General features: G+C 39.5%; 1 protein-coding gene across 1 annotated transcript; it reads right to left on the bottom strand.

Annotated features, from left to right (window-relative positions):
* Window positions 1-1387: 1387 nt before the first annotated feature.
* L1TD1 (LINE1 type transposase domain containing 1) lies at window positions 1388-6142 on the bottom strand (the record flags this gene model as incomplete). Its single annotated transcript, XM_032396158.1, has 2 exons — window positions 1388-3031; window positions 5147-6142. Coding segments are annotated over 2 exons (2640 nt in total), but the record flags the coding sequence as incomplete, so codon positions are not given.
* Window positions 6143-10772: the final 4630 nt, after the last annotated feature.

The following is a 10772-nucleotide window of genomic DNA, read 5'->3' on the forward strand; positions in this document are numbered from 1 at the left end:
ACTATACTATTTTCTCAACACCTCATATCATTTCCTAAGTAGAGCAAAAGGTAAAAAGTATTTTTACAGAAGAAAAACTGGGGGGAAAAAAGCCTATAAGCCAGACATAGCAATGAAATGCAGCAGAGTAGAAATAGAAAAATAATGGAGTACCTAAGATTAATGTTTTCAGTTTTCTAACCCACCCATTCCCAACACAACTGAAAATGGCCTCCTGTGGTGCTCACTCACTCTAAAATCAACAACTGGGGGGCACCCGGCTGGCTCAGTTGGTAGACCATGCAACTCTTGATCGCAGGTTTTAAGTTCAAGCCCCATGTTGAGTGTAGAGATTAAAACTAAACTCAACAACTGGGAAAAGGGCAACCAGCTTTACTTTAGATCTACTGGCCAGGAAGCAGGATTTCCCATCTACTGAGGATTCTTATGTTGGGCACAAACATCATCTTGCAGAATTTTACAAGAAACCTGAGAGGAAGGAATGAACCCAGTTACGTATGAAGGAACTAGAGACTCAAGAGGCATTAGTAACCTGCCTGTGGTCACACAGTAGAGTTAGAGCTCAATGTCAGGTGTACTGAGGCCAGGGCATTTAAAGTTGCAAGGTCCATGAAGGTCAGAGTTGTTAAGGACTGAACTGAGAAAAGCTGATTTCAAATGCTGGGCAGAGGACACTTTTTGTTTTTTTTTGTTTTTGTAAATTAAATATACTAAATAAGCCCTTAGGAGCAAAAGCCATAAAATGGTTACATCATTCTCTTCATTTCTTCTTATCTATATGTTGCAAATCAATTTATTTTATTCTAGACTAACAACTGAGAATACATTAACGTCCAACATTAGGAAAGAGATCTGATCTCTTCATTGGATGGCTTTATGCAATAAAATGTAAAGATTAACTATGTAATGACAAAAGTAAGCAAATGAAACATATTCAAAGGAAAAAGGTTTAATATAAAGATTCAAGATTCACATCATGATAAATGATCTAAAACTGAGTACCTTTTTGTGACAAAAGTTCAACTTTTGCATATTTTCCCTATTTAACTTATCCTGCCATCTTTTTTTCCTGTGTTTTTCTATTACTTTCACCCCACCTCTCCCCATGGTTACATTGACAGATTCCCTCCCTCTCCCCAATAGTTTAGAAAGCCTACTCTTGCACAAGCTACCATGATTAACACTAATTTTAACACACACCCTTTAACTTCACCAACATCTAAGTAGTATCTGTAACCCTCCTTTCCCCTACTCCCCAAGTATACTGTTCACAGTCCATCCTCCTGGATAGAAATGTAGCATTTTAATTTCGTTTTCCTTTTTGACTCTTGCTGTGGGAGGAAGGTAATATATATTGTGTGTACGTGTTTATAGTCATCCTAGATTGCTAAAGTATATCCTCCAGTAATTCTTTCAAAGAGGGTATGCAAGAAACAAACTTTGTTAATTCTTCGGTATCAAAAAATGTCTTTGTTTTACCTTCAAAATCAAATGCCAATTTGGCTGGGTATAGGATTCTAGGTGTAAAGCCTTTTGCCTGCAGAACTTTTATGACATTGCTCCACTGACTTCTAGCATCTAGAGTATCTAATGATAAGTCTGCGGTCATTCTGATTCTTGTTCCTCTGTAGGTTATTTCTCTTTTTCTGGAAGCCTTTAGGATTTTTTCTTTATCACTGGAATTCCCAAATTTCACCAAGATGTGTCTAGGAGTGAGTCTCTTCTCATCAATCTTACTAGGTATTCGGTAAGCACTGACAACCTCAAGACTTGAATCCTTTAGCTCTGGGAAGTTTTCTTCAATGATTTCCTTAATTATTTCCTCTGCTCCATTCTCTTTATTATCTTTTTCTGGAATTCCTATCAAACGGATGTTGGAACTTCTGGATCTATCCTCTATGTCTCTTGACCTTTCTTTATTTATTATCTGTTTGGCCATTTGCATTGTATCCTTAGAGAATTCTTCAATTCGGTCTTCCAGATTGTCCATTCTCTCTTCAAGTGTGTCTATTCTGCTATTCAGAACATCTATTGAGTTTTTTATTCCCAAGACCTCTGGAAGGTAATTTTTAAGATTTGCAACCTCCTCCTGTAGCTCTCTAAAGTTGTTAATTACATTTCTTCTGAAGTTTTCTTCACTTTCTTGTATTAAGTCTGTTTCTTTAGATGTTTGCTCATCTGTTAGCAGAGTTTTGTGTCGCTCTTTCTCAGTCTTCCTTAAAAATTTGGTGATTCCTGATGGAGTACTTGAATTTGTACTTAAATGCCTTTTCTGCTTATCAGAACTTATCTCTAGTGATTTTGAGGGAGAGGCCAAAAGCAAGGTTGGACAGACTGTCCCAACTCCTTGGTTTCTGGGCATAGCTGTTTCCTTTTTATCCTGGGTTTTTTGTACCATCTGGTGTTTCACCAATTTTTTCTTCTCAAAGTCCTGAGCCAAATAATCATAGGCAATTTCTTTAAGTCCATCTGAGGCCTCTTTTTTCTCAATCTGGGAGGCAGTCTTTACATTTTCTACCTCAGAGTCCTCTCCTTCCTCCCACGATAAAACTACTTCCATTTCCCACTCTGAACCTTTTTCTTCCTCTGGCTCAGAATCTTCTACCTCTTTAATTAAAACAATCTCCAAACCATTATTTTTTTCTTCAACTCCACATTGTGTATTTACCTCAGAATGACGCTGAAAGGTTGAATCCTGTTTCTCACGTAATACTGAAGCCTCTTTTTCTCCCTCCTCCTCCAGCCCTGAAGCCTCTTCTTCCTCATCCAACTCTGAAGCCTCTTCTCCCTCTTCTTCCAGCTCTGAAGCCTCTTCTCCCTCTTCTTCCAGCTCTGAAGCCTCTTCTCCCTCTTCTTCCAGCTCTGAAGCCTCTTCTCCCTCTTCTTCCAGCTCTGAAGACTCTTCTTCCTGAATCTCTAAGTTCTTCACCACCTCTGGCTCAGCAACCTTTACTTCTTTAACAAATAGAAAACTCAAGCCATCACTGGCTTCCCCCTCAGCTCCATGCTTCAAATCTAGTCGAGTTTTTTCCTGAAAGGAAAAAAAAATGTATCATGCGTCTTTTAAAGGAATTAATCCTTTCACTCTATAAGTTTAATTTGACTACATATTTTAACAATTACCAAATATCTAGAAAATTATTTATTACTTGTTCTTGAATGCCTAGGTCCCCAAACAAGTCAAGTTTCCCCTATGATAACCCCATCACACCTGTTATCTGTGTAGCACCTGCAACAAATTTCTATGAGGTCATAATGTTTAGTGTGTTCCTTCTATATTCCCAATACTGACTCTCAAGAACAACTTGTGTTAGTGAATATCTGATTACATGCAGGATCCTATGATAAAGAGACTTCTCTAACTTCAGGAACACTACAAAGTCCCCCCACCCCCCTGAAAACTCACATTTCCTTTTCCCCCAAAGGAAACAAAAGTAAATCTAGTATTTCTTAAAGACGCCATGTGCAGTTCAAACTACAGTCACATTACTCAAAAGGAAAGCATGTTTTGGTTAGTAGTACAGGCTCAGTTTAAGACCACTTTGTTCAGGGGCACCCGGCTTGCTCAGCTGGCAGAGCCTGCGACCCTCAATCTCAGGGTCATGGGTTCAAGCCCCACTTTGGGCATGGAGCAGACTTAAAAAAAAGACTGCTTGTTCAAACCCAGCTGTCACATTTGCTACTGGTGCATCAATTTGCTAGAAGAGCATCTACTTCAGATAGTTGTGAGGGTTCAATAGGACAACCTAGGTACTGAGCTTGAGACCGTATCTGTAATATAGTAAGTTGGCTCATAATATTCCTTGGAACCATGTCCTTGCCTCTGAGCTTTTCACTTAATGCTCCCTCTGTTATGGACTCTTCCCTATTTAGGGCTGGCTGGCCACTAATTGTCCTTCCACCTCCCCAGACCCTCCAGGACAGGCTGGGTGCCTCATCTGTGTAAATTGCCAGGGAACAGTTAATTTCTGCGGACCCATCAAAAATACTGGCTTACGATACAGACCTCTGAGGAGATATTCTATTCATGAATTGGCATAATAAATATTGTTACAATGTCTATACTACCCAAGGCAATCTGCAGATTCAGTGCAATCTCTACCAACATCCCAATGGCATTTTTCACAGGATAGAACAATCCTAAAATTTGTATGGAACCACAAAAGACCACAAATACCCAAAGCAGGAGGCATCACACCCTGATTTCAAACCATATTACAAAGCTATAGTAATCAAAACAGTATGGCATTGTATGGAACTCACAAAACACACATAGATCAATATAAACAGAATAGAAAGTCCAGAAAAAAACTCAAAGCATATATGGTCAACTATTTATTGAAAAAGGACCCAAGAATATGGAATGGGGATAGTGTCTTTAGTAAATGGTGCTGGGAAAACTGGACAGTCACATGCAAAAGAATGAAACTAGACTACTATCTTGCACCACAGACAAAAGTAAGAAATATACACACATCCAAGAAGAGACAGAGAATCTCTACAATATACCACAGGAATTATCTTTTAGGATTGGAATCACAAAAAATATTCAGAAAATAACCGAAAGTGTTTTCAATGAAATCAAATACATGGGAACATAATCTAGTATGATGTAAGAAACAGAAAGATAATCTAATATGATGTAAAAACAAAAATCCATACACGGAATGGATAACAGCTAGATATTAACATTAATGAACACTCGAATAGGCTTTAGTAAAATAGGTTTATTTGCATTTCCCTGACTGCTAATGAAGACTGACCAGGACTGCTTTATAAATTCAAAGTTGAACATACTTATTGTACTTGATGATTTTTTTCATCATCCTACTGCATGAGGGCTTTTAATTGAATTTACTCATTTGTTTATTTCTATTTTTCCTTTTAATGATTTAAAAGCTACTATCCTAGTGTTTACCCTAGGACATTTTTCCTTTTACTGTCTGTAATGAATATGTACAATCTCTTTTCAAGCTCTTCCAAGCTTCCAACACCATCCATTAAAAGAAAAAAAGCCATTAAGTTATTACTTTTAATGTCATGCTTTTACTTTTAAGAAATTGTTTTTTAAAACTTGTTTAACCTTTGGAATAACTTTATCAACTACTACTTATTCTCTGTACATGAGCTCCACAGGTCTACTTACCACTTTTTCTTGAATCCCGTACCTTCTTCCTCTCTTTATTTTTTCCTTTTGTGGGAGTACATCTTTCAGTAATTCGTTCAAAAATGGTTTTTGGCTAATAAAATTGCTGAGACTTTGCATATCTGAAAAGGTCCTTACTTCACCCTCACACTTAAACGTTAATTTAACCTGGCATAGAACTTTAGGTTCAAAATCATTTTCCCTCAGAATGTTGAAGACGTTACTCCATTGCTTACTAATGTCCAGTGTTGCTGATGAAAAGTCTGCCACCAACGTAAGTACTGCTCCTTCATCTTCTCTGGAGGTTTTTCGAATTTTCTCTTTATTCTTTAAATTCTGAGGGATTTTTTCCTCTCTTTTTTCTCTGACCGGTTCATCCTCTCCAATCTCTCGGTTCTCTCGTGTTACTTCTGTATGGATACTACGATCTCCCCAAGTGTTGTCTACATCGCTTATGGCTTCTTCCACACTTTCCATGACTTTGTCATTTTTTGATTCATCACGGGACAATTCCTTACCTTGGTTCATACTGTACTCTTCAGCTTTGTCTAATTTGCTACTCAGCTCACTTACTTCTTTTCTTTTAAAAGTCAAATTTTCAGTATCTTCAACTATTTCAGAGTTTGCTCCTTCTATTTTCTCTACCAACCCTGTTTTTTGTGTGGCTAAACCTTTTATTTGTGGCCACTCCTTTTTGGTACTGGAGTTGTTTATATTTTTCACTTCAGGTATTTTACTTTCTACTCCTAAAATTTCTTTTAGGTCCTTTTTAAGGGATTCCCTTATCTCTTCAACCATTAAGTCCAGATTTTCCATCAAGCCCTTAAACTTCATCAGCATAACTGCTGACATGTCTTTGCATTTTAAATCTAATACCTGAGCCATCTCCTGGTCAGTTTCTATCAACTGAGTTCTTTCCCTATGGGTGCTATTTTCCTGTTTCTTTGCAAGTCTAGCAATTTCTGACTCTACAATGGACATTGCGGATACGTTGTTTTATTTTATTTTCCTGAAGAGTAATTTTTGTTCTTGCAGCTCTGCTAGACTCCCCCAAACTCAAAAATCTTTAAAATATATATATCATCTGAAATATAAAAAAAAATACTCATTTACTTAAGAATTCTTTTGAGAATCACAGTAATCAAGAACGTAAATATGGTTATTAAGTAAACTATGAGTACCCCACAACAATTTAATATAAAGGGTAACAAGATGGGTATATGCGTGCCAAAAAAAAGTCAGAACTCAAAATTCACACATTATTAAAACCCCATTCAATTGGGGCGCCTGGGTGGCTCAGTCGTTAAGCGTCTGCCTTCGGCTCAGGTCATGGTCCCAGGGTCCTGGGATCGAGCCCCGCATCGGGCTCCCCGCTCTGCGGGAAGCCTGCTTCTCCCTCTCCCACTCCCCCTGGTTGTGTTCCCTCTCTGGCTGTCTTTCTGTCAAATAAATAAAATCTTTAAAAAAAAAAAAAAACCCATTCAAGTAAAGTTTTCAATGCCATAAATCAACCAAATAGTAGATTAAAAAGACTGAGGGAAATCGGCCAGTTTCCTATACTATTGACTTTGGGGCACCTGGGTGGCTCAGTCATTAAGCATCTGCCTTCAGCTCAGGTCATGATCCCAGGGTCCTGGGATCGGGCCCCACATCGGGCTCCCTGTTTCGCAGGAAGCCTGCCTCTCCCTCTTCCATTCCCCCTGCTTATGTTCCCTCTCTCTCGCTGTCTCTCTGTCAAACAAATAAAATCTTAAAAAAAAAAAGAAAAAGAAACATTATTAAAAGAGTGTACCATAACAATTTTTGGAAGTTTAAGGTGACTTGGATGGAATCTTACACAAAATGGAAGGAGAAGCCCCTTTTTTGATTGCAGAGAGTTAACATTAAGACTTTAATTTCTTAAAACCAGCTCTCCGGGCGCCTGGGTGGCTCAGTCGGTTAAGCATCTGACTCTTGATTTCAGCTGCTTGAGATTCTCTTCCCCCCTCCCTCTGCCCCTCCCCCCTCTTCACACAGGCTCTCTCCCTCCCAAATAAATCTTAAAAAACAAAAAACTACCCAGCTCAAGTCAATTCAGAATATTACTTTCCAGAATGCCAGTATTAAGACATACCCTGAGGGGAGGAGAATAACTAAAACCCATGCCTAGTCGCACCTCACAAAGGCCCCTTTTATCTTTGCTTGAGACTTAGGTTGTTCATTTTTCTCATCTTTCACTCTACTGTCCTGACCCTGCACGGTGGAGAGGCAGAGACCACTCCCATTCCTCATCCTTTAGTTCACAGGGATGAGAAGAGGGTATACACAATAAACACACTTTGGACAACAGCCGAGATGCCTGTTCCTGAACCTTTTCCTCTGCAAAGCCTAGTAGGTATTCAAGTTTTAAGCAGTTGAGTTTACTGCTGATACACTAACAATTGTACCCCCTACTGATTAATCACTGCTGTCAAGACCCCAACTGCTTGAACTTGCAGGTATGAAAAGAAAAATTAAATCCCCTTTAACAGAATTCAGCGACTTAATGGAAGGAGACTAGAGCAAATAAAACTGCTAGCTATTATTGAAGCAGATGAACAGGAGAGAAAGGGGAAACAGGACTCGTGAGTACGTATAGTAGCTTTGAGGGAAGCATCTAATGGAAGGATACAAAACACGGATCATAGGAATAGAACCCCCCACACCGGAATTAAGTCATCTGACTGAAAAAAAATAAAATCATCTGATCTGGTGCAAGGTTAATAAAATATGCATATACATCTATATATAATCCTGATAAAACTTCTGAATGCAGACATGAGCCATATAAGTTCCCAGACACTCATTCACATTTAGTGAGCACAGACTATATGCTAATTACTGTGCGGGATAGTAAAGGAAAAAGATGTTGACCTAGATGGGGCCCCTGGGTGGCTCAGTCACTTAAGCACCCAACTTGATTTCAGCTCAGGTCATGAGCTCAGAGATGGGAGTCCTGCATCGGGCTCGTGCTGGGTGTGGAGCCTGCTTAGGATTCTCTCTCACCGCCCACCTCCCCCCTCCCCACAGGGGCTCTCTCAAAACAAAAACCAAAAAACCCTGACACGGGATCTCCCCTTCAGAACATCTAGGGAGAGACAAGTATCAAATGGCAACTGTGCCAACTTACAAAGTAAGGGTCGAGGGTCAAGGGTGTCTAGACCAGGTGTCATCTGATGTATTCAGTGAGACCCAGGACAGCTTCCCTGCACAAGCGGCTCACACTGAATCTGAGAAATAAGCAGCAGTTACACAATGAAGAATGGAAGCAGGTACATTCCACGCAGAGGAAAAACTACCCACCAGGCTGGAGCGAGCATCTGTGGAAGGGTAACCTACAGAAGGAGGGAGCACAGGGGACGGCTTTGGAGCATTCGGCTTCCCTACTAGACAAATGCTTGCTATGCACCGAAACAAAGGGTCAAGAAAGAACCAGGTTTTAAAGGAAGAGTACAAATTTTGTTTGACCTATCAAGTTTGAGGTGCCCCTGAAATAATTAGAGAACGAGCTAAGTGGGTCTAGAACCCAGCCTAGTTTCTGCTCTGCAGATACACATTTGTGAATCATATGCCCATAGGCAGTTAATTCCGTAACTAACAAACATTCAAGAAAAAAATCAAATTAGCATGAGACTAAAGATGAGATGATAAACCATATACTGGGAGAAAATATTTCCAAAAGACACATCTGATGAAGGATTGTTATTCAAAATATACAAATTCTTACAATTCAGTATAAAGAAAATGAACAACCTGATTAAAAAATGGGCAAAAGACCAAGAGACACCTCACCAGGGAAGATATGCAAATACCAATTCAGCATTCGAAAAGATGCTCCACAACCATCAGGTAAATGCAAATTAAAATGAGATACCACAACACGCCTACTGGAATGGCCAAGATCCAAAATACTGGCAACATCAGATGCTGGTAAGAATGCAGAGTTAAGGGGCGCCTGGGTGGCTCAGTCGTTACGCCTCTGCCGCCTCTGCCTTCGGCTCAGGTCATGATCCCAGGGCCCTGGGATAGAGCCCCGCGTCGGGCTCCCTGCTCCGCAGGAAGCGAGCTTCTCCCTCTCCCACTCCCCCTGCTCCTGTTCCCTCTCTCCCTGTGTCTCTGTCAAATAAATAAATAAATAAATCTTTAAAAATAAATAAATAAATAAATAAATAAAAAGAATGCAGAGTTAACACTGCATTCACTGCTTATGCACATAACATTACAGCTACTTTGGAAGACAATTTGCCAGTTTCTTGCAAAACTAAATATACTCTTCACCATATGATCCTGCAATCGTGCTCCTTGGTATTTACCCAAAGGAGTGGTAAACTTATATCCATACAAAAACCTGCACACCCAGAGGTGTATAGCAGTTTTATTCAGAATTGCCAAAACTTAGAAGCAACCAAGATATTTTTCAGGTGGATAATCTGTGGTACCTCCAAACAATGCAATATTCTTCAGTGCTAACAAGAAATGAGTTACTAAGCCATACGAGGACATGGAGGAACCTAAAATGCATATGACCAAGTCTAAGAAGGCACCCTGAAAAGGCTACATACTGTGTGGTTCCAATTACATGACATTCTGGAAAAGTCAAAACTATAGAGACAGAAAAAAGATGAGTTGTTCTCAGGGACTGAGGGGAGGGAGATGAACAGGCAGAGCACAGAGGATTTTTAGGACAGTGAAACTATTTTGTATGATACAACGGCAGATACGGGTCACACAGTTGTCAAAACACACAGAAACTCAGAAAATTCATTCACCAGGAGTGAACCCTAATGCAAACTCCGGGCTTTGGATGATAATGACGTTATCAGTGTAAATTCCCTGGTTGTAACAGATGTAGCACTTGGGCGTGGGATGCTGATGAGCAGTTCATGTGTGGGGCAGGGAACATCTGGGACTTCTCCATACTTTGCACTCAATATGCTGTGAACCTAAAACTGCTCCAAAAATTAAGTTTACTAATTAAAAGATAGCATGAAACATCTCGTCTGCAATGACAAAGCGTAAAAAAATAGAACTTTAGGGACCACTACAAAAAGGCTGTGATATAAGAATCATAATAGCAGCTAATAGGTTATTTTTAATGTCGGGACAAAAAGAAGGATACATACTTACAATCACGTAGTTCAACAATGTCTCTTTATAGAAAAACCAAAATAAGAAAAATTATGATAGCATGAACTTAGAAGATAAAGATTCCTATGTATGGCATTTAAATGAGTAAAGGATACAGGTATTTAAATTCTAAAATAACTCAGTCAAGTGTCTGCCTTCAGCTCAGGTCATGATCCCAGGGTCCTGGGATCGAGCCCCGCGGTCAGGCTCTCTGCTCAAGCAGGGAGTCTGCTTCTCCCTCTCCCCCCACCTCGTGGGCTCTCTCTCAGACAAATAAAAAAATTATTTAAAAAATAAGCCAGAAGTTTAAAAGCAAGTAATTTCTACATGTAAATCACTACATTAACTACTCAAAAAAGAAAACATTAATAGTTGCAAAAAATCTTTTTTTTTTTAAGATTTTATTTATTTATTTGACAGAGACAGAGATAGCGAGAGCAGGAACACAAGCAGAGGGAGTGGGAGAGGGAAAAACAGGCTT

Source organism: Phoca vitulina, unplaced genomic scaffold (assembly GCF_004348235.1).
Source record: "Phoca vitulina isolate PV1807 unplaced genomic scaffold, GSC_HSeal_1.0 scaffold2, whole genome shotgun sequence".
NCBI lineage: Eukaryota > Metazoa > Chordata > Mammalia > Carnivora > Phocidae > Phoca > Phoca vitulina.